At 35.0% G+C, this 25,581-nt stretch overlaps 1 protein-coding gene across 4 annotated transcripts in view; it reads right to left on the bottom strand.

The window, feature by feature from the left end:
* Positions 1-25,581, bottom strand: part of BMP2K (BMP2 inducible kinase) — a 133,501-nt gene that overhangs the window by 57,843 nt on the left and 50,077 nt on the right. For 2 of the 4 annotated variants that reach the window (XM_047091982.1, XM_047091983.1), the window contains exons 2-7: positions 23,800-23,918; positions 19,542-19,647; positions 11,878-12,020; positions 9,261-9,382; positions 6,972-7,053; positions 2,404-2,536 (exon numbers count right to left, since the gene is read on the bottom strand). In XM_047091982.1, the coding sequence (XP_046947938.1) occupies positions 2,404-2,536; positions 6,972-7,053; positions 9,261-9,382; positions 11,878-12,020; positions 19,542-19,647; positions 23,800-23,918 (705 nt within the window). The remainder of the gene's footprint in view (positions 1-2,403; positions 2,537-6,971; positions 7,054-9,260; positions 9,383-11,877; positions 12,021-19,541; positions 19,648-23,799; positions 23,919-25,581) is intronic. The other 2 variants (XM_047091984.1, XM_047091985.1) reach the window with 2 other exon arrangements.

The following is a 25,581-nucleotide window of genomic DNA, read 5'->3' as shown; positions in this document are numbered from 1 at the left end:
AGTTGTGATTAAAACATTATACTTAGCAACAAGACAGTCACAATTACAACGATTTGCAAGGACCTCAATAAGGTCAAACTTCAATTAGCCAGAACACACAACAGCCAATGTAAATTAAATTCCTCAATCTGTTCTTTGAGCATTCCAATCAAGAGTTCTTTCATGCTTTTAATGCCCTAATTTTTGGACAATGAAGGAGGAAAGCTACTGAACAGATGGGTTAGGAGTCTGTTTATTCAAATATACTCCAAAGGTAGATTTGCTTTTTAAAAAATCACATTCTATCAAATGGCAGGCTAAAAATAACTGGGATAATAGGAAAAATAGAGCTGGGTCAGACCCCTGAGAAACTATGCAACTTTGTCAACCAGGGCACTGACAAAAACATTAACTGGTACCTGGGAAGGTAACTCAGACTGCCCAGGCAGGTAGTTTAATTTGGCTGGAAGCTGCCACAAGGATATAAAAACACATCAAAACAAGGCTGGAAGTATTCAACCAATAAAGATAAAAATGGAACTCTAAGCCAGCAGGGGTGCTATTCAGGGGGCCACCCATTAATAGGGAGCCGCACTAAACAGAAGTAGATCTCTCTGTGAAGAAAACCCCAGGTACAAACACTCATATTTAATGTTCTCCAATTAGAGCTAAAAGTCTTCATACTGGCAGTACAGCAGCAAAGCTTAGGGCTACTTCCTTTCCCCTATAAACTGTAACAGCTCCTCCCCCACCCCATTACTCTGGTTCCCTTTGCCTAGGAAGAACATTCCACATGAAGCAATGTAATTTTGTGTTCAACTGACATAATTCTCCAATTTCCAACACGTTTCAGCAAATCTGCATAAATAAAAAGATTATTCTTTAAATAAGTATGCAAAAGCAAGGCTAGATATCCTTTTATGATCCATTTTCTTTTGACCATTTTTCTATTGGCACACTGGCCCTTTTCTTTTGGATTTACATAAGCCTTATAAATTATAAAAGTTAGCCATCTGCCAAATGTGTAACAAATATTTTTTTTCCCAATTTATCATTTAATTTTATGCTGGGGTTCATGGGGTGGGGTGGGGAGGGGAGACTTTTAATGGTTTAAACTCTTATGTTAATGGATTCATTTTTTCTAGTTCTTGAGATTTAATGCCCTGCTTATAGACTATCCACTCCAGTGTTATAAATAAATTCAAGACTATTTTATTCAAGTACATTTATGTTTTGTATTTTTTACATTCAGATCTTTGATTTATTTCAATTTTTAGCATAACATTTGATGTAGATTCTCAGGTTGGTGGTTTTGTCCACAAATGCCTAATAATTTTTTTGTATTTCCACCTATTTTTTTGCACCGAGTTGAACAGCAACTTTATATTATAAAACATCAAATATATTTAGATTGGCCCTCTTTTCTGTTGCATTGATCAGTGTGGCTGGAGGCTATGACAGGAGATGTTTAAAATGCAAAAACAGAGTAGAAATGCTAGAAACATCTTAATTAAAACAGTGTGGAGAGGTGTTGTTTAAATAATGCAGCTTCCTAATATTTTAATTTTAATACCTGATGGTACTCCTCCCCAACCCAATCATCTTTTTCAGAAATTTTACCAAGTACAAAAACAAAAAATTATAGTATCCATCCAAAAGGAAGAAAAGAACTCTTAAAGGAAGCTAGAAGGAAAATGGAGATATTTCTTTTGGAGTCAGGGGCCTACAGGACTACCGCTTTCTGATACTACTTTAGGTTGTCTTCCAATAAACAATTCATTATCAATAAAAGAATAAATATTTAAAAGAGTGGCAGGGGCACCTGGGTGGCCAGTTGGATAAGTGTCCAACTCCTGACTTTGGCCTGATCTCACAGTTCGGGAGTTCGAGCCCGCGTCAGGCTCTGTCCTGAGAGTGCAGATGGAGCCTGCTTGGGTTTCTGTCTCCTTCTCTCCCTCTCTGCCCCTCCGCTCCTTGCTGTCTATCTCTCCCTCAAAATAAATAAAAATTTTTATTTTTTAAAAAGTAAAAAGGGTGGCCAAATAAGCTACAATATAAGACTGGTAATACTTTAATCCCAAGAAGCAACAGGTCTGAATGTTTAGATTTCAAAGTACAAAGACTAAGTAATTAAATGTTTTGCTGTAAGTTTTTCTAGAAATTCCAGCTTCCTTAATTACATAATCTCTATGTTCTACAAAAGCTTATCTAGGGGGCTTAAAAATATCAATGTACTAATCAGTAATTAAGCTGTTTTCATTCCTATGAAAGTCTTACAAACATTTTTTAATGTTTTTCTTTATTATAGTTTCACAAAACTATAACACATGAAATCAAAAGGCTAAGTTTAGGTAAAGAGATGTAAATAGCCCACCCTAAGTAGAGTACCTTACAATTTTTTCATAAATTCTTCCAAGTACTTACTTATTAAGCAATGTATGTTATGGGAGTAACGAGAATTGTCTGGGACGGTGAAGCTGCCATCACAGATAGCAACCTGACTTTCACCAAAAGGAAGAGTGAAGAAACAAAGTTTATACAGTAAACATCCCAGGGCCTGTAAAACAAACAAGTATGAATATTGTCAGATGAAGTAATCAATCACAAGACAAAAACACAGCCCCAAACCAAAAATGAAGTATGTTATTAAACAAAAGCCTAATGTTTCTAATACTGGATCAATCCTTTCACAAATTAAACCAATTAATGGTGTAATTAAACCAATTACTGTACTTAATTTTTTTAAAAATATTTAACTGTATCATTTCCATATTTTTCTCTCACATCTGTGATTAGTTGGCTGGATTAATGTTATCATGGAACTCTAGATCATGAATGATATAACTAAAATTAGAAGCAGCAGGTTCCTCTTGGGAGAAAAATTATAGTTTTCTTTCACTAGGAAAAAAAATATATTTACCACATAACTAGCATATAAATAATGAAGTCAACACAAGGCTTCTTCTAACAACATTTTTTTAATTCAATATAAAACATGTTATAAAATCCTGGGATTCAAAGTATGAGTTAGCCAGCACAGTTAATTTTGTCAAACATCAATACATTTTTATTTGACTATTCACTTAAACACGTGACATTATATCAAAAAATTAGTTCTCTACCTTTACATATAACCCTATAATTTTTATCCTAAATATACTAATCATATTTCTACTTTGCTAATCTATATTAAAAATCACAAAGGGCTCTGTCTGCTTCACTTGCATGGCTTCATAGACAGTGCAGCACCAATAAATCTACTTGCACCAATAAATCTGACAATGAAGACAAAACACCCTAAAACGCAAATTATATTCTGAAGAGTAGCATAGGAAATTCCCAGCTAAGCTGCTAACAGCTCAAACCTGAGAAGCAGTAATAAAATGTGATTTTCAGCTCAAGAAATCACTATGCTCTTATAAGAAGTGTCACCTACAAGCCTTAAGAGTGTAAAAGTTATTTCTGGGGTGCCTGTGTGATTCAGTAGGTTAAGTGTCTGACTCTTGATTTTGACTCAGGTCATGATCTCACAGTTTGTGAGTTCGAGCCCCACATCGGGTTCTGCACTGTTTGTGCACAGCCCGCTTAGGATTCTCTCTCCCTCTCTGCCTCTCCTCTCATTCTCTCTCTCTCTCTCTCTCTCTCTCTCTCTCTCAAAATAAACTTTAAAAAAAAGTGTAAATGCTATTTCTAATTCTAAACAGACTGTAATAAAATTATCCAATAGTCAGTATACAATTATATCAGCAATACTATTGGCCTTATATCACCTCTCTTTTGTTAGATTTTCTCCACACATCAACTTATTAGCACACTCAACTAACAAACACACTACTTTTATAACTACCATGAAGATCACAATATGCAGAAGCACCTTTGTAAGTCTGACAATATTTACAAAACATTATTTTCAACACAGTCTTCCAACAAAGTTTAAATGCTCTATAAATTTTAATTCTAGAAGAGTAATTCTAGTAAGTTCAAAAACATTACTGTGACTAATGAAACGGTAAAGATTCTGAATGGAAATAACCAGTTCAATGTCACTTAAAAATATTTATACTGCTTTTTTCTGTAAGGCAGATGTTTTCAGCATTTATATGTAGCAAACTGAGCTTAAGGCTTCCCTAACAGCACTAAAAAATACTATTAATGGTGTAATATCTGCATTAAATTACACCTTTCTACTGCCCAGATGACAGTCTACGCACAAGAGATCTGCATTTTATCCAGTTTTATCTTTTCAATCAAACTTTTAATAATGTGTCTTCTGTTAGAGTAAATGTTGTGGGAATTTCCAGATAACTGTGTTAGATAGCAATGCCAGTATCCTTAAAAAATATAAATCGAAAACATAAAATACTCTGCTTCACACAGTGTGAACACAACAAGGTGTCCTAGTTTTTTCACATCAAAGGCATTTCCCTCTATCCATCTGATACAATGAGAATTGTTCAAGAAACGGGAGGGTAAAAATGACCTGATTTTGAAGGCTTCGAATACCATCATCTTCAATTTTCCTCATTAAAAGATAACATGAAGCATCTCTCACTGAATTTCCTAATGCTTATAAAATCAGCATCCCAGTTCTCAGGATAAAAATAACCTACAATGGAAACTTCCAAGCAAAAAAAAAAAAAAATTTTTTCGCCAAAATATAAAGTGCTAAGTGAATACTTTAACCTCAGTATGATAACTCCCTGAATCAGTACTATGCTGAAATAGAAACACAATCTCTGACCAATATGAATTGAATAATTTTTCTAGTTATTCTTTCATTCACACCTAAAATGTTGCAAGATACTTCTGTTTCACCTGAGTGAATACAAGAAAAAAAATGGCATTATGAAAATTAAAATTCTACTTCTGTCAAGCATATAAACACAGATTCTATTTTCTGATTATTTGCTTCTTTTTTCATTTTCTTTGAGTAATCTATTTGTAACCCCATAGCTATACTTATAATTTAAGTTCTATAATTATCCATTATGGAAATATTACCCCATATCCTAATCTATAAATGGTATAAATTTTAAATTTATCACAATTTAGTATGCTGCCTGGCACACATATAAAGTCTAATGAAAAAATGAATTTAAAAAAAGGATTCTCTCCTTTTTGTTAAGATATGGGGTAACAATCATGTACTTAGAGACTAATTATCTTTTCATTCAAGCCTTGATAATATCCAAACGGTAGTTAAGCTATGATGTCTGTTGTTTCCTCTGCTGTTGAAATACTCTTTTAGGTAACATGGATTTCAAAAGCAGTCACAAAATTAGATTAGGAAAAACTTCCACAATCACCTCTTCTAATACCTTCATTTTATAAATTAAAACCTGATTGGATGTGCTTTCTACATTACACTATAAACCATTTACTATAAGCCATTTAATGTTAATGCTGAGAAAAAGCAAACTGAATTTGAATTACAAGCTGGTAATCTATAAGCAGTATCAAATCAAACTTATCCATTGAGTCAACTATGTATATGGTTAAAAAGTACCACAAGATTTAAGAATCACTGGTTAAAAAAAAAAAAAGTGTACATTATGACAGATGAAAAGATATCAAAGATACTCTTTTTTTTTTTTTATTACCTTGCTAGAATATTTAGTATCCCAACCCCTATAGGAGGAGGTCAAGAGAAGAGAACCAAGGAGATATTCATTTGGTTTCACACATTATGCTTGACTACTTTCTAAATTATTATGCTTTTAAAATAAACATGATTTTTTTTTGTAAAATCTAGAAGTATTTCCAATGGAATTTTTTTTCTACAACCTTAATTATGGTCACTAGTGGTAGATATGGCTAATAATTGTTGAATTTAAATGAATTCACATTTAAAATAGAGTTTCTTGCTAATTTACGAAACAAAGCCAAAATATATTCCCTTATGAAACAAGTTCTAAAAAAGTATATGCATTCTAACAAAAAGTTCAATTATATAAAATATGATCAATCTTAATAATGCAATCCAGATATACGGTTGACCCTTGAACAACACAGGGGTTAGAGGAGTCAATACCCATGCAGTTGAAAATCCGTGTGTAACTTTTGATTCCCCTAAAACTACTGATAATCTACTGTGAAGCCTTATCAATAACATACATAGTCGATTAACACATATTTTAATATGTATTATATACTGTACTCTTACAATAATATGTAACTTTTTCTTAATTTTTTTCAGTATTTCTAGGCTGCCTGGTTCACCTGCAAGTTTTTTCAGATCTGTTGCAAATCTCCAAAAGGTTTCCCAATATATTTATTTTTAAAAATCTGCATATTAGAGCACCTAAGTAAGCTTCTGACTCTTGATTTTGGCTCAGATCATGATCTCAGGGTTCACACTGACAGTGCACTGACAGTGAGGTACCCTGCTAAGTATTCAGTCTCTCACCCTCTCTCTCTGTCCCTCCCCTGCTCCCGCTCTCCCTCTCTCGCTCTCAAAATAAGTAAACTTAAAAAAAAAAAAATCAAAATCTGCAAATTAAGTTCAAATCACGTTGTTCAAGGGCCAACTGAATATGCTAAGTAAGATCTTCAATATGTAGAAATTAGTCAATGGCTTGATTTTAATTAGAAAAAAATTGACTCATGTTAGTTTCCATTAAAAAGATCTTAAAAATATTTCTAAGAATTACTTAAGATTTATGACCAGCTTTTCCATACTGCACTCAATCAAAATTACACTCAATCAAAACATGTTTACATTCATATGTAATATAAATTCTAAAAAATACTGTGGCAAAGAGTTACATTATATGGAAGTCCTTTATTTGCTTTTTTATACCTAAGCTTTCCATTTCAGGATTAAAAAGATAAAATGTTCTATTTATTTTCTTCTTCTGTATAAGAATATACCACTTTCTTCTACTTATTATAAAATACCTTTGGGGTAACAGGGGGAAAATAACCAACTGAACTCAGATTTTTTTTTTTTTTTTAATTTGGTTAGAGAAAATGTTAGCCTTTCTTGGCCTTACCCAGATATCAGCCTTGGTGGTGATGGGTTTCCCTCCATAAAGGTTGATCATTTCAGGGGCTCTGTATGACAGAGTTGTATACCTGGCAGTAAATAAGTGAAATGGAGTGGAGATATAAAAAAAAAAAAAAAAAAAAAAAAAAAAAAATATATAGATACTACATTGTTTCTACATAAAATGCTACAGAAAACTTTTAGATTCAATAACATTATATAGAAATAATACTATTTTTAAAAAGCTCATTAAAAGTCCATCAAGATTTAACAATACAAAGCATCTATACATGTTTTATTCAACAAATGCGACAGCATCTCTAATGATATAAAAACTTAATTTTAATTAAAAATCTGAAATAAAGACAATGGATTGAAAATATAGTTTTCCTTGAATTTGTTTTAAATAATATAATTAGACTCTAAAACTACCCTAATCAAAATACTTTAGTCCATTAATTTAAAAACAAAATGTCAACCCACTCAAAAAATTATATGTTTATTAAGGAGTTTGTTTTTATGGACTCTAACATAATTCCCGGCACACAGTAGTAAATCTCCTCTAGGTCTGTTTTTATCACTGTTGTTTTAAAAGTAATCTAGTTGCCATCATTCTAACTACATTAATTAAGAACACTTCTAGAACTGACTGCCATCATAAGCTATTTGGAATTAAAAGACACTGAATAAATCTTTACCAACATAAAAACTCTAAATCCATTATGAACAGAATATTTTAATAAAGTAGTACTCAATCTCATAGCAGAAATTATTAGACTTTAGAAGGACTACCTATATCATGGCATAATTTAATTTTGAGTGTTGATATGTATCATTTTGTATGAAATATCTTAAGGCTCAACATCCTATCATCTTACTTTTTAGAAATTACTGACTGGTGAGAAATTCTGAATGACAACACTATGAGGAGCAACCTGCAAAACCAAAATACAAACTGCACGAGGACAGAACTTCTGTTCACTGCTATACTGCAGCAGCAACAATGGTGTCCACTGCATGGTAGGCCCTGAATAAACACCTGTTAACTAAATAAATGGTTAGACCATTACCTCCTCAACTGAGCCACAAAGCACAAGAATTCCTCATGAGCCTGCACTCATCACTACTACAAAATTCTACTGAACCTTAAGATCTCAGCAGTAAGAAATGAAAATTTCAGCAAGTCAGAGATCCTAAAGCAGTTATAAATCACAACCAAATAATTTTTAAATTATATATATACATACATACATATATACATACACATATATGTGTGTATATATGTATATATACATACATACATATATATACACACACACACACATACATATACATATATATGTATACAAACATATATCCCCAAAAAGCCAATTCAGTGATTTGTTCTTGTGTTCTTCAGGACATTTATATGTTTACTAAGGAGTTAATTTTTATGGAATCTAACATAATCACCATAGGCTATATTTCCTGAGTAGAAATACATGGTCTAGAAACCCACTGTGTTATACAAATGGGCCAGGGAAAGATCAGCTCTCCTTGAGTTCTTTCAAAATGCATACTGCAGTTCAAATGATAGCTGTTAGTCTTAAACAAATGAGAAACTGTGAAGAAGAAAGGAGACCAAGAAAAAACAACTACTCAGAAATTCCTATTCTGACAGACCTTTGTGCATTCTTTATCATTTTATTAAGGTAATGTAAGATTTACCTAAGATTTATAAACAGTTCTATTTCCTAAATGAGAAAACAGAAAAGGGAAAGGTCTTTATAGATACTCTAGCAACCACAGAAAGTATAAAACTAAGAAAAATAGAGCATATATGACATATTTCTACCAGAGAGCTTTCCAATACACTATTACAAAGTAACACGTTTTCCAGAGTTTTCATTGCATTAACAAGTCAATCTTCTTCATCTTAAATACAAAGTAAAAGCTTACTTTTCAAATAATTTATTATCTTCCTAATAAGAACAAGTCCTCAGTATCAGTAAAAACACAATGTTTAACTAAACTCAATAATCACTTAAAACTCCCTTTAATAATTCCACAAATTACTCAAACCTAATAAATTTCTTGATAAATACATTTACAATGTACATGAAAAACTTGTATCTATGATAAAATATATTTACTACTGAGCTACAGCAGACATAAATTAATCAATGTCTATGGCACAGAAATATTTCAAAGAAATCTATAAATGAAATACCTAAAATCTGTATTAGCAAATCTGGTCCATAGACTTAAGTTACCTAAAATTCCCATGAGACAAAGCACAATAAAGATAGAAACTTACTTTTTAATTTCTTCTTCTACTAGATTAACTCCATCTTTTTGAGGATTAAGAAACTTATTCGTGGCACTGCCAAAGTCACAAAGTACATAGTTTCCACTATCATTCAACAAAATATTTTCTACCTTCAGAAAAAATAAATAATTAGTAGTATTTTCAAAGTGAAAATTATACTTTCATAACCATGTTTTTACAAAATAAACACAAGGTTTGTGCCATATATACAGAGAGAAAGACATAAGATAAATCATGAGGAAGGCCAAATCAATCAGACCAAAAATATACCTGACAATGTCTACTGTTTCTCCTACTGAGAACAGAGAAGTGCTCCTCCCATCCCAGGATGATTTTTGCAGGGGTCTATAAGCCCTAAATCCTTTTAAACCTCTTCTATGAAAAAGAAGAACTAGTAGCAGTTGAAGTCTAGACTGTACCTCCATTTTTCATTCTGACACTTCAGCTTATCTATAGACAAGTAACAAAAACCATTAAACTTATACCTCTGGTTGACTCCTAATTCCATTTTTATCTAAAATGCTGCACTAACAAAACACAGTTTTGACTTTATGTGTTAACTTGGAGATCAGAGTTGTATCAACCTGAAAACACGACACGCACAGGAGAGTGTGGGTTCACATCCCAACTCTGCAATTTGCTACCATATGTCCCCTTAGACAATATGCTGAACTACTCTTGTGCTTTGATTTCCTTATCTACAAAATGGGGACGCTGACAGTATCTGTTACATGGAATTGTTGTAAAAATCGTATGAGTTAAAACACGTAAAGAGTTAGAAGAGTGGCTGAAATAAAGTAAGCACTCAATAAATCATACTATTATTATTACATTTTCCCCCATAACATTTTCTACCTTTATAATGCAGTCTTAGATGAGCTATTCAATTGCTCTCCACTCTACCAAAGTGGTTACACATTACAGTTTGTTTTTCTTCTATTTCATATTTAGTCAACTTTTTAAAAGATTTATACACAACAAAGATTTGTACAAGACATCTACTTAAAACAAACATAGGTTTGCATAAATTTACACAAGTAAAACGAACTAAGCATATGAAACAGGGCCTATATAAAAGTATGCAGTTCAATGTCTTTTCTGGCTTTAAATCAAGAAGACTCAACTGGAAACATCAACTTAATATGAAAAAGGTTTACAAGCCAAAACAGCATAAAAAGACATACCAAATTATTAGGGAAAATGTAAAAGCTGCATATTCAGAAGAACTGAAAGGAACTACACTCATTATCCAAATTAAAGGACAGATGTCTTCAGTCGTACATTTCAATCTTTGCCTAATTTGTAACCTGTTACACCGTAGGTTGCCCTAGATGACACTTTCATGGTTAACAATCTATATTCTACGTGACATCTTCTATTCTCTTGTATCCTAGGGGGATTTTATTATCACCTTTCATAAATTTCGTATAATCAGTCAGAATTGGGATTCATCCAATCACTAAATATTACTGAGACCTTGGCTATGTGCCAAGGTCTAAATACTAAATACTTGGATAGGGGAACCTGGCTGGCTCAGTCAGTTAAGCGTCTGACTTCGGCTCAGATCATGATCTCACAGTTTGTGAGTTCAAGTCCCGTGTAGGGCACTGGGCTGACAGCTCAGAGCCTGGAACCTGCTTCGGAGTCTGTGTCTCCTTCAATCTCTCTGCCCCTCCCCTGCTCATGCTCTGTCTCTCTGTCTCTCTGTCTCTCTCTCCCTCTCCTTCAAAACTAAATAAGCATTAAAAAAAAAATCCCTGCCCACATGAAGCTTACATGCTAGTGGAAGAGAACAGAAAGTAAACAATCGGCACAATACTATAAGGTGGTGCAAGACTGAACAAATGGAGAAAGTTAATCTGAGTAGACTTGAAGCAATGTGAAAAATTAGCCATGAGATATTTGGGTATAGCGCATTTCTGGAAGAGAAGTTTTTGTAATCTTAGGGCTTGTGGGCATCTAAGAGGAAACCTATGATTTTTAAATGGTATGTGTAATGATACCTTGAGCACTATGACACTGGGAATATTCAAATCCTTTTGGGGGACCTTTTCCAATGTAACAAGTGAGTGCCATATACAAGAGATCAGACTCCACAAAAAGGTAAGATAAAATGACCTTAAAGAAAATCACCTAAATATAGTAAATGATAGAAAACGATGGTAAATGGTAAATAACTGAGTACAGCGACCCATTCATGCTTGCCTCCAAAATCTCTGCAAAATACCCTGACACCTAATATGGGTTATAGGAAATAGGAGGAGAGCAGAACTGGACAGAATCATGTGGAGGGACATTCAACCTGCATCAATGACGTTCACATTTTTGCTCACATGAAACCTTTTTAAGAAGCCTACTATGTACAACAGATGCAGAGGAAGGGACATAAAAATCTACTTCTACAGCCATACTAGAAACCCTCAGGGTCATGGAAAACACAATTTCTAGTCTATAGTCTTTACACGGCCTCAGGAAATGTACCTGGGACAGAGAGATCCTTTCAGTGCTGGTAATAAAAACTGGTATAGAGGAAGACAGTAGTCCAAGAACATTTTAATGCTAAAGTTCAAAATGTATTAATCCATAAGTAGTCTAAAATTCATACCTTCAGATCCCGGTGAATTATTGGAGTCTTACACTGATGCAATCTTGCAACAGCTTCACAGGTATCACAGAATATCTGTAACACTTCTGCTTCCGTAAAACCTGTCTGCAGCTTCTTATTCATCTGATTCACTACTTGCCCAGCTAACCAAAAAAGTAATTTTGAGAAGACATGTTTTTAGTAAATGAAGACTACCACAAAGAAATTAAGAAATGCCTTTATGGTCTCAAGTAAAGGGGAACTGGCTTTTTCATAATGCTCATGGAAGGATGCTTCCTGTACCATATCATATTGATTCAATAACATACATTTTTCATACTTTACATCTCTGAAATAAAAACATCTTAAGATAGATGATGTTCTGCTAATGCTATTGGCCTTTTTTCAAGATTTTAATTAACATCTATGAAATCAAAGTATGCTTTATAATTGACGGCATCATAGATTTGAAGAAACAGTTATTCAATACTATGCTAGCTATTAGATAAACAATTGTGAGCAAAAATAAAGTTTATATTATCATGGAATTTATCAATTAAAGGCAGAGGTAAACATTAAGCAATTACATAAATAAACACATATAATTATGTACAATAAGGCTAATATGAGAGAAACCTAAATTTAAATTGGCAAAGGAGGATGGGGAGGGGAGGGTGTCAGATGAGGCCTATCTGAGGAAGTGATATTTATGGTGAGACTGTAGCATGATTAGGAACTGACCAGGCAGAGATCTGCGAGAAAAGCATGCTAGCAACAGCAAGCAGTACGTACAAAGGCCTCCATTTTGGAAAAGAGCTTAATAATTTTGATTAACTTAAAGCCAATGTAGGTATGTATGGTCCAAAAATCAGAGAAAAGGTAAAGTGATATGAGACTGACAAGACAGACAGCCATCAGCCATATTTTAGATTTTATCTTGAGAACCAGGGACTTCCTGATCTTTTTTTTTTTTAATGTTTCTTTATCTTGAGAGAGAGTGTGCGCAAACACGCGTGAGCAGAGAAAAGGCAGAAAGAGAGGAGGAAAGTGAATCCCAAGCAGGCTCCATGCTGTCAGTGCAGAGCCTGATGCAGGTTCAATCTCACATTAAGACCTGAGCAGAAATCAAGAGTTGGACACTTAATCAACTGAGCCACCCAGGTGCCCACTCCAGATCTAACTTTTAAAAGGATCTTCTTGACTGGGGGGTAGGGGAAATCACAAGAGTGGAAATGGACAGATGGGTTAAGAGGCTAATGCTCTAATTCAGGTAAAAGGCAACAGGCAGAATAACTTACTAAAATCAAACAGTCATACCAATGAGCCCTGAGAGGATGATTATATATTGCATATACCACAATAATTGATAGTCTAGTGACAATTCTAAATTATTAAGAAAAAGTTGACCACCATTGAAGGACACAAGAAACACAAGTAATTAGGGGCACCTGCGTGGCTCAGTCAGTTAGGTGTTCAACTTCAGCTCATGATCTCACGGTTCATGAGTTTAAGCCCCGCGTCAGGCTCTGTGCTGACAGCACAGTCTGGAGCCTGCTTCACATTCTGTGTCTCCTCTCTCTCTGCCCTCCCCTGTCTGTGCGCCCTCTCTTTCTCTCTCTCTTTCAAAAGTAAATAAATAAACATTAAAAAAAAATGTTTTTAAAGAAAAGTAATTCAGAAAGCATTGTAATGAAAATTAAGTTTGGGAATTTAAAAAGGCAAACTTATGTTAACTTGAAACCTTCCTTTAACAAGGTTGGACAAATGAATGTTTGCTACTTTGTAATCTGCAAGAAGGTGCATATACACCTGTTCATTTAATACTACTCTCTAAACAGCATTCTCATGTATTTCCTATAATAGCAGAAAACTTTAAAGCAGAAAAAATACCAAATTTTATCTATCAATCCCCAATTTCAGAACACTAAAGTATATTTGATTGTAATTTGTTCAGGACACCTCAAGATACCTGACCAGGCAGGAATTTCCCCCATCCTCTTGTGTGTTAGACACTGAACTTGTTTTAAACAAAAATTAAACAGGATAAAAAGTGTTTTATTGATGCTCATTCACATTCTTGAAATATGTCACAGCTGAACATATCATAATCTTAAACTCATTCTACGTCTTCCTAACTTTCAATGTTGTAATGAGTAGAAAAAAATTTGAACAAATGTTAATCTCCTTTCTCGCATTCAGAGATCTTGAATCACGAAATGCAAGTCCCCAGAAAAACCTAAGAGCTGTAACTGAGCTGCATTTCAAATGTAGAAATAAGTAAAATTTCATTATTCAAAATCAAAGTCTTCTGAAGATTAAAGTAAAGGTTATTCTAATGAAAAACAAACAAACAAACAAATCAGGGGCACCTGGGTGGCTCAGTCAGTTAAGCATCAGACTTCAGCTCAGATCATGACCTCGCGGTTCGTAAGTTCGGGCCCAGCATCAGGCTCAGTGCTGACAGCTCAGAGCCTGGCGCCTGCTTTGGCTTCTGTCTCCTTAGCTTGCTGCCCCTCTCTCCCTCCCTCTTTCTCTCTCTATTTCTCAAAAATAAATAAAAAATAAAACATTAAAAAAACTTTTTGAAAAACGAAAAAAAATCAGATTCAGAAATCAAACGATGTATACTGAAAATCTTTTCAAACAGGATGCATATAACTCTCAAATCTTTCCATATTTTTCAAACAGGTATCATTTCCTAAACAAAAGCTTTTACACTCTGACCAATTTCACCATTAAAATGGAAAATTCAACATTTTTCCAACCACTTAGTCATCCAACAACCTTCTGTAAAGTGCAATCTTACATTCCACTTTAATTTTTACATGACTTGGGTTTTTTTTAATAAGATAATTAAATTTTATCTGTAGTAGATTGCACCACTGGCCCCAAATCTTCAACCCTCACTTTATCCCGGCCCTTTGCCATGTAACTGCACTTCCTCCCAATAAATGGAGCAGAGAGAATACCTTGCTCTTTGATGTGGGCTCAGCCATATGACTTACTTTGGCTGAAAGAATAACGCAGAAGTGGCAGTGTGCCAATCCCAAGCCTAAGCCTTAAGAGACCTCACATCTTCCACTTGCCCTCTTGTATTTCTATTATCTCTATGAGAAAAACATCCCCCAAATAAGCTTCTAGTGCCAGGGAAAAGGATGCGAAACCTGAAACAGAGCCACTCCAACTAATCCCAGCAAACCCACTGGCATGTGAACAAGCCCAACTAAAATGAACAGTGTCATTCCACCAAGCTCAGTCTACAACAAGTGACCCACTGATACACAAGCATTAATAAATGACTGTTGTTTTATGCTGTTGAGTTTGGGGATGTTTTGTTATAAAGCAAAAGCTAACAGGTATGTTATCCGTGGGAATTTCTATAAAACACCTCCAAAACAAAAAGCTCCTTTCATTAAGTAATGGAAATATATTCAAAAGACCAACTCTGATTTCTGGACGTCTGGTACCTAAAGCCTGTAATTAATCTCTCTTTAACTTATACACAAGAATATTAACAAATTTAGCAGTGTCAAACCATGAACCCACAAAAATCTAACATTTCACAAAAGATGGCTGTAACAAATTGATACCTCTAACCGTGATGGTGCATATCGGCTATACAATACATTCTTCTACTTCCTACACAGTTTCATCCCTTACAAAATCAAAACCAATGTACCTGATCTATATTCATAACACTGACTGCCTTACAAAAGTACCTTCATTCTTAAACAATTTTATGTAATACAATCAGCTTTTATAGAAGTAAGGGGAAAGTAATTATTCTCCCATTCTCTACTCTGCAACTCACTCTTCCCCCATGAAAAGAAAAAGAATTTATCTAACTGATTCATGTGAGAAAAAGGAATTGAGTATGCCCTATTCAAATCCTCTGGATTCCTTCTCTGGGATATAAAGCCCACTCAGAGGGTACATTCTCATCTATAGTGCATGCAGTACGTTTAGCTGATAAAACATTTGAAGGAAACTTCTAACATAAAAAAGAAGGTGTAATAACAAGAGAAAAATTCAGGAAAACAAAAACACAAAGAACAGAAGAAAACTCTTTTTTAAAAACTGTAATTAAGGGGCGCCTGGGTGGCGCAGTCGGTTAAGCGTCCGACTTCAGCCAGGTCACGATCTCGTGGTCCGGGAGTTCGAGCCCCGTGTCAGGCTCTGGGCTGATGGCTCAGAGCCTGGAGCCTGTTTCCGATTCTGTGTCTCCCTCTCTCTCTGCCCCTCCCCCGTCCATGCTCTGTCTCTCTCTGTCCCAAAAATAAATAAACGTTGAAAAAAAAAATTAAAAAAAAAAACTGTAATTAATAACTGCAGACAACAAATGACTTGCATCTAAAACAAGAGCAAAGTGCATTTTAACAAAGAACAGCATTGAGAGAATAAGAGTTCTTGGAAATTAAAAATAAATAGCAGAAATACAAAATTCTATAGAGGAGCTAAAAGATACATTTAAGGAACTCCCAACACAATCAGAATTTTTAAAAAGAGAAGACAAAAGAGAGGAACAGAGAAAATGAAAGAGAAAAAAACTGAGTCCCAGCAATAAAGATAGCAAAACTGACCCATAACCAAGGCAGATATACCTAAGATTTTAGAATGCTAGAGCTAAAGCAAAGATTCTAAGTGTCCACGGGAAAAAAAAAGAGGTCACGTTAAAAAAAGTGAAGAACCGGGGCGCCTGGGTGGCGCAGTCGGTTAAGCGTCCGACTTCAGCCAGGTCACGATCTCGCGGTCCGTGAGTTCGAGCCCCGCGTCGGGCTCTGGGCTGATGGCTCGGAGCCTGGAGCCTGTTTCCGATTCTGTGTCTCCCTCTCTCTCTGCCCCTCCCCCGTTCATGCTCTGTCTCTCTCTGTCCCAAAAATAAATAAACGTTGAAAAAAAAAAATTTAAAAAAAAAAAAAAAAAGTGAAGAATCATAATGCATGAGATTTCTCAATAGTAACAACTAGGAGAAAAATGAGATAATGCCTTCAAAATTCTAGCCCAAAATTATTTCTCAATAGTAACAACTAGGTGAAAAATGGGATAATGCCTTCAAAATTCTAGCCCAAAATTATTTCTAACCTACAACACTTTAGCCAGCCAAATGAATAATCAAATATGGATGCAGAATAAAAATAATTCTATACAAGGTTTCAAACGTGCTTCTTTCCATAATCCATTATCAGAAAGCTACTGAAAAAATGTACTCTATTCAAAGGAGGTAGGTAAAAACAAGGGAGGAAGTATGAGTAGTAGAGAGTCTAAGATAGGAAGAAGGCATAGGGAGTTCCTAGAAGCACAGCTAAATGCTATTCAAAATTAAGCAGAACTGAAGTCTCCCCAAAGGATATTTCTATGGAAGAAAAAATAAAACTGACACAAATATGTAAATGTTGAAGTATACTACATAAAGATTTGCATTTCTATTGAGGAATGTTGGGCTAAACTACTAACATATATGAAGGAAAATAGGCAATTATCAATGGGTATATTAGCTCCTGGAAAAAAATTTTAAATACAAAAACAAAAATGTTAATTACAGGCTATCACATATCACAGTTAAACAGCAAGCAAAATAATTTAAATACCGATTATTAATTTAATCTAAAAATTAAAAATTGAAATTAAAAAATTAAAAAAAAACTCTGACAGTTAAATCCTAATCTTTTCTTGCAGATATTATCTAAAACATAAAATTAGGGTGCCTGGATGACTCAGTCAGTTAAGCGTCAGACTCTTGATCTCGGCTCAGGGCATGATCTCACAGTTTGTGGGTTCGAGCCCCATGTCAGGCTCTGTGCTGGCAGTGCAGAGCCTGCTTGGGATTCTCTTGCTCTCCTCTCTCTCTTTGCCTCCCCCGCTTGTGCTCTCTCTCAAAATAAATAAACTTAAAAAACAGTAATAAAAAGCAAAACATAAAACCAGAAAGAGCACTACCAAACTTTTATTCAAGAGCCTCCTCATACCCAGAATCACATACTTCTCCTGATTTTCTAAGTTCCCCCTCTCTCATACTCTAAGGATCTCATTAAAACTACACACTTTCCTCTATATAATGACGTGTAGAAATATGGAAGTGAATATGAGAAATACCTCAAGCGTTTTTAAAGTGAATGCCTCTGAGGAGAGTAATGGGGCAGGAGGATACTGATTTAGCCACGGCTTAACAAAACCATTTGACTTTTTAAAACATATACGTGTACTACTTTGATAAAAATAAAAATTTCATGTGAATCAGCTTGCTGATTCAAACCAGATAAAAAAAAATTTTTAAGTTTGTAAAAAAGCAGAAAAGAATGCCTTCTTCAAAACATACCTCAGGTCATACCTCTACTTTAAAATAAAATTTGTCCCCTAAAAATTGAAGTTCATTCGGTTCTCCTTTTAAAATGTCTTCTGGATGACTATCAATTAAACTCATCCAGGGTTATGATTATGCTAGATTCAATTATCTTTAAAAAATTAGCAAAGCGCTATCTTTACAAATAACCAACAGCTACTCTATCCAGCCAAGATTTAGTACCACAAATGCTAGACAGAATTCAGGAAAGTGGAGTAAAGAACATCAACATCTTCTCCTTAAAGAGATCACAATGTTTTACAGTATGAGATATATACAAGAGAAAACAATCAGGAAAACATCTAATTTTTTATAATATATACGGAAATAATTTTTAAATATATCATAATAGATATTATAATTCTGATTCACTTCATTTTCCCCTGTCCTTCCCTCCTTACAAGACTAGAATAAATGAAACTATATTTTCTCCAACATTACCATCAGCCTACTCCTCCAACATTCAGGAAATGACAAGTGTTCATAATATCATAATTAAAAACCATAACTGTCTTAAGAGAATCTAAATATAAGCCAAGGCTTATATAAATATAAGCCAAGGCTCCCTAGAACCCAAATCAGATACAGTCTGATTTAAAAAATTTTTTAAGAAGTTTGCAGAAAATGGATTAATTTCAAATTAATTTCAAATCTTCTGATATTTATAAAAGAACCCAAAAAGACGATATAACTTTATAAATATTACAGATCAAAATGCATCTAAATTTATTACATTTGATATACTGAAAGTTAATATGGAGTGCTGGAAAAAAATCTTGTAACACTAATATTGACACATTATGCTTTTTTTAGTTGGACTATAAAAGTATAGGGAGCATGATATGTAACTGCTCTTCACTCATTCAGATTTCTTGTCTTAAACACAACAGCATTTTTCCAATCGTCATTTACATGCTCATATCATCAGTACAGCAATGACGACTAGATTTTAAATATTTCTTTTTTTTTTTTTTAATGTTTATTTATTTTTGAGAGAGAGAGAGACAGAATGCAAGAGGGTTAGGGGCAGAGAGAGAGGGAGACACAGAATCCGAAGCAGGCTCCACCCTCTGAGCTGTCAGCACAGAGCCCACGCGGGGCTCGAACTCACCAGCTGTGAGATCATGACCTGAGCTGAAGTCGGACGCTCAACTGACTGAGCCACCCAGGCACCCCTATTTTAAATATTTCTTAACAGCATTCCTTAAGTAGATAATTAAAGCTGAGATTACAATAAGTGTCTAGAATCAGGTGACAACTGCCCTGGGAGAAACCAAGACACCTAGTAAACCATTTTAAGGGTAACTTTTTTTTCAGTATAAAACAAATGCAGAAAAATACTTACCCCGGCAATATTCCATTAAGATAAGCACTTCCCATACATTATCACTAATTGAGTTAACAGCACAATCCAAGTAACTCACAATATTTTTGTGACCAGACAGCTCCTTCTGTGTAAAAAAAAAAAAAAAAAAAGAAAGAAAAATTAAAAATACATTGTAAAGCTCTATTACCAATGATTTGAAGTCTAAATTAATATATTTGAAGAATTTCACAAAAGTGAATTAAGCATACGTATAGAATCTGACACAATTCAAAAAGGTTTCAGTAGTTCCAATGAAAAGTTTACTTAATGGGCGCCTGGGTGGCTCAGTTGGTTAAGTGTCCAACTTCGCCTCAGGTCATGATCTATTGAGTTGGAGCCCCACGTCAGGCTCTGTGCTGACAACTCAGAGCCTGAAGCCTGCTTGTTTCCCTCTCTCTCTCTGCCCTCCCCCGCTCAGGCTCTGTTTCTCTTTCTCTTTCTCAAAAATAAACAAACATTGAAAAAAAATTTTTAAAAAGTTTACTTACATGTGGCTGCCATTTTCTAACAGGCAAATATTCAATGAACACTAATTGTTTTTATGTTTATTTTTTAGAGAGAGAATGAGTGAACAAGGGAGGAGCAGAGACAGAGGGAGACAGAATCTGAAGGGGGCTCTGTGCTAACAGCAGAGAGCCCAATGCAGGATTCAAACTCACAAACCATGAGATCATGACCTGAGCTGAAGTCAGATGCTTAACCACTGAGCCACACAGGTGCCCCTTTGAACACTAATTTTTAAATTCAATCAGGAAAAAAGAGATGGTTCACTCAAAACCAAAAGTCTCCAAAATAAGTGTGCAAGATAGTCCTTTGGGACTCAAGAATAAAATATCAGAACTTTTACTTATATTTATTTTTATCCAAAAAATTGTTTAAAATGAAGCTCTAATATTTATGAATTTACAATTACACTCTCATTTGTTTGTTTTGCCTACAAAATACTGTGTACCCAGCTAAGTGGACCTATGAATGTATATACTTTTAAACTAAATAACTTACAAAATGAACAACTGGCTAAAAAATTTTCTATTAAGTAACCACAGGTTAAAGATAATACTAGGGGCGCCTGGGTGGCTCAGTTGGTTAAGCGTCCGACTTCGGCTCAGGTCATGATCTCGCGGTCTGTGAGTTCGAGCCCTGCATCGGGCTCTGTGCTGACAGCTCAGAGCCTGGAGCTTGTTTCAGATTCTGTGTCTCCCTCTCTCTCTGACCCTCCCCTGTTCATGCTCTGTCTCTCTCTGTCTCAAAAATAAGTAAACATTTAAAAAATTTTTTTTAAAAAGATAATACTAATAATACAAGAAAATAAGAAAAAAATGGCAAATCTGACATTTTTGTTCATAGTACAAGATAATCATCAGCATATAATGAGGTTAAAAATAATAATCTATTTAGGTCTGTCTGGAAATTAAAAAACAATTATCAAAAATACTTTTTAAAATAAATTTACATCCGGAGCAGCGCCTGGGTGGCTTAGTCGGTTGAGTGTCCGACTTTGGCTTAGGTCATGATCTCTCACGGTTGCTGGGTTCCTGGGGTTGAGCCCTGTGTCGGGCTCTGTACTGATAGCTCAGAGTCTGGAGTGTGCTTTGGATTCTGTCTGACCTCTCTCTCTGTTCCTCCCCCATTCTCACTGTCTCAAAAATAAATGAACATTAAAAAAAATAAATTCACATCCACTATCAATAATAAACCTGGTTTTAACTGAGATATTATTTATTTGAGATATTACCTAACAGTAGCTGAACATGTAATTCATAAATACATAAATATAATGGGAGATGGGTTATCAAAAAAAGTTGGATGACCACTGCTCTAATGAGCTAATCTCCCTAAATTCTCTTGTTCAAAAGCACAGAATTTGAGTGCTGCTGCTACTGATGATGACCAAATTTTACATCTCTGAAAATTACACAAATTCTATTGAAAGCAAGAATTATGGCACAATGGTACCGTATCTAGACACAAGTTAGAAAACTTAACCTAAGAACCCCTACTATCTTGGGGTAAATCTCTTCACCCTTTTGACTAATAGCCTTTTTAAAAAGTTTTTAAAGAACAAATCTCAAAGCATAATCAAGTCTAATCTAACCAAGGAATAGGGACAATAAAAGAATCAGGTAAGTCATGTTATATAAACGTGCCTATCTTTGAATAAAAGGGATCAAAACATGTGTATTGATAAAGATGTTGATACAAAATGGGAAATCTCTCTCTTAGCAGTTGGATAAGTAGGAATGATATTAAGAAGTGTTTACAAGGATGTGGAAAAACTGGAATTCTCATACATTGCTGGTGTGACCATAAAATAGTTCAGCTGCTATGGAAAAAAATTTAGTGATCCCTAAAAAAGTTAAATACAGAATTACCATAACCCAACAATTCCACTCCTAGATATAAACCCCAAAAAACTAAAAACAGATACTCAAATAAATACATATACAAACATATTCATAGCAGCACTATTCACAACAGACTAAAGGTAGAAATGGCTCAAATGCCTATCAATGGTTTTTAAAAAGTCCATCAACAGGTGAAGAGAGAGAGAGAGAGAGAGAGGCAGACAAACACATACAATGGAATATTATTCAGCCATAAAAAGGAATGAAGTACTGATACACTCTACAATGTGAATGAACCTCAAAAACATGCTAAGTGAAAAAACCAGACAGAAAAGGTCACATACACAAAAATTTTATATATATGTATATATACAGCACTTGATAAACAGTGGATGAGGAAGAAGAAGAGAACAGAAGAAAAGGAGAGAAGAAAAGGAGGAGGAGGAAGAGAAAGAAGAGGTGAAGGAAGAGGAGGTGGAAAGAGAGAAGAAGTAGAGGGAGTGTGGAGGAAGATGGGGAGGAAGGGGAGGAAGAAGAGAAGAAAGAAGAGGAAGGAGAGGTGGAAGAGGGGGAGGAAAGGGAACAGGAAGACAAGGGAAAAGAAGAGGTGGAGGAAAAGGGGGGAAGAAGAGGAAGAAAAGAAGAGGAGGACTAGGGGGAGAAGGAAGAAGAGGAAAACACCAACAAGCCATCAGAGCACTGAGAATAAGACACCCTAGAAAAAAAGAAACTTTCATTTTGTAGTTTTTTAACCATTTAACCAAATTACTGAAATTCTGTCAATAACCTATTAAAATATTTTTTACTTCTCAATATTTAAAAAAAAAATTCCCTTACTCATAAGGGAAGATATGGATATTTTACCATATATTGCAGAGTACATCAAAAAAAAAAATAGTAACAACAATAAACTTTACTGCATGAATTTGAAAATGAAAAGCAGGAGCACCTGGGTGAGCATCCAACTCTTGATTTCAGCTCAGGTCACAATCTTACGGTCTTGAGATGGAGCTCATGTTCATGTGAAGCCTGCTTAAGATTCTCTCTCTCCCTCTCTCTCTGCCCCTCCCTTGCTCATGCTCACGCGTGCATGGCCTCATTCTCTCTCAAAAAAATAATAAAAAATAAAAACAAAAAGCAAAACTAATTGTTGTTGGTGAATATAAACACAAACAGTGAATGCATTAAACACCCATGGGAATAGTAAACACCAAATTCAGGACAGTGGCTTCTTTTTGGATGAGAACAGTATAGTATATAGCTAGGAAGGAATCCACTGAAGGCTTCAACTGTACCTGTAAGATTTTTTTTTTTTTTTTAATTTTTTTTTTTTCAACGTTTATTTATTTTTGGGACAGAGAGAGACAGAGCATGAACGGGGGAGGGGCAGAGAGAGAGGGAGACACAGAACCAGAAACAGGCTCCAGGCTCTGAGCCATCAGCCCAGAGCCCGACGCGGGGCTCGAACTCACGGACCGCGAGATCGTGACCTGGCTGAAGTCGGACGCTTAACCGACTGCGCCACCCAGGCGCCCCTGTACCTGTAAGATTTTAATTCTTAAGCTGGATAGTGCATAAACCGATATTCATCACATAATTCTCTAAATTTTTCTATTCTCACAACATTCCACAATTAAAATATATTTTAAAAGACGGTGGGGGAGAAAAAGTAGAGTCGTTTGCCCATCAAACTACAATAAGGAAGCAAGGAAAAAGGAGAGGAAGGGACTGGCTATATTTAGCCTAAGTGTGTCTATAAAGAATGCATTTCAAAGGTTTTCTAGATGCACATAAACCAATAAGCAGCTTGCCAAAAAAGCTGGTTAATGTTTTAGTGCAAAACCAAAAGAAAATACACCAAATTCTTACAATGGAATTACTCTTTCACTTACCATAATTGTAATTTCCCTTTTACAAATGTTGAGGTCTGGCATGTTATTGACATACATTCTCTTCAATGCATGGCGGATTCCACCATGTGTCCGCACCAGAAAAACCGTGGAGAATCCACCTAGAAGAACAAATAACGATTAATTAAAAAGACTCAGAAACTGCTATCAAATCATGGAATATCACTGGGGAGCTTAATCTCAGTGGGAAATAAATTGTACACAAGACAAAAATAACAGTAAGCAATCATTTTATTAGATTAAAAACAAAACACTGGCTTCTTATGCTAATCACAAAGGAATACATAGAGAATAACATTCATCTCAAATGAATATGCTTCTCTAAGGGTGCCTGCATGGCTCAGTCAGTTAAGAATCCGACTTCAGCTCAGGTCATGATCTTGCAGTTCATAAGTTCTGCGCCTCCCCCACTCGTTCTCTGTCTTTCTCTCTCCCAAAAATGAATAAACTTCAAAAAAAAAAAAAAACAGAATATGCTTCCCTTTTAAAAGTTAAAATACTAAAATTCCATTTTGCCTGGGAATAGCTCTTACATAATATGTGGAAAATGTCACAACATAACTGTATTACTATATACTTTGGCACATACTAGGACTGCCTACCCACTAGCCTCCCCCTCTCTGTGATAACAAAACACTGATGTTATTTGAAACATCAACAGGATCAGATGGGTGGCTCCCTCTCCAGTTCCAGGGGATGAACCAACATTGTTGTAAGGCGATAATGGGAATCTCATTTCCTGTTGTCAGTAACTGATTTAGGATGGGACATGTAACAAATTTCGCCATGGGACATAGGGAAAATTTGCTGGGGATTTTAGGGAAAGACTGTCCACCCAGAAAAAAAAAGAGAGAGAGACTTGTGAAGAAGCCCATGATCTTCCTTTGGCTTTTGGATTTTGTGGTATATGAATATGATTGTTTAGACCTACTGCAGCTATCTGTGGCAATGGCAGAAAAAAGGATCAGAGAAAAAATGACCCAGAACACTGACATAGTTAGGCTACTGAGTTAGACAACTCTAGAACTACCTCCTTCCAGAACTCTTACAATATATAAATGTCCTCATTATCTATGTCACAATTATATGGACAGTCTGTTAACTGAACTTGAGAAAGCAAATCTGAAACACATTGCTAGGTATTCTAAAGAACAATTACTTCCATCACATCTAAGCAAAGGCTTCTACCTGACGTTTTTAAAACCCATCTTGGTATAAAGATTACTGTGTTGTTTAATGTAGTTTAAAACAAAAAATGGTGCGTCACTTTTATCAATTTGATAGGCCTTATAAAGCACATCCTGAGCAATGATACAGCACCTGCACTCTGATTCAATGCAAATCAGTGAAAGGAAAAGCAAACTATTGGGGATAAAATGGTAGGGGGAAAAGAGCTCCTAAGACACTCCAGAATCAGTATGAATTCAATCCAGGGTCTCCATATCCCCAACTGTAGTTACAGGAAACTGTAAGTCTCCCACCTTCTAGATTTGGGTTTCTACATATATATACAATGTAGAAGAAATAAAATCAACCAACCCACAAGGCAGTTATCAGGAGAGAAAAAGGTGGTATTTGGGAAAGATATTTCAGGTAAAAGCTCTAACAGTGCAAGGTGTTTTTTTTTTTTTTTTTAAGTTCACTTAGCATTGATTTCAGATGCAAACATTAACAAATTAGTAGCACTAATAAAGTGCTAAACTACTCAAATTTTATGAAAAAAATTAAAGAAATGCTAAAAGTTAGATCTAGACACGGAAGTAG

Source organism: Lynx rufus, unplaced genomic scaffold, assembly GCF_022079265.1.
Source record: "Lynx rufus isolate CCGP_SWC_20201006 ecotype Redwood Valley unplaced genomic scaffold, mLynRuf1.p SCAF_3, whole genome shotgun sequence".
Taxonomy (NCBI): Eukaryota; Metazoa; Chordata; class Mammalia; order Carnivora; family Felidae; genus Lynx; species Lynx rufus.
This window is presented reverse-complemented; position numbering and strand designations above follow the sequence as displayed.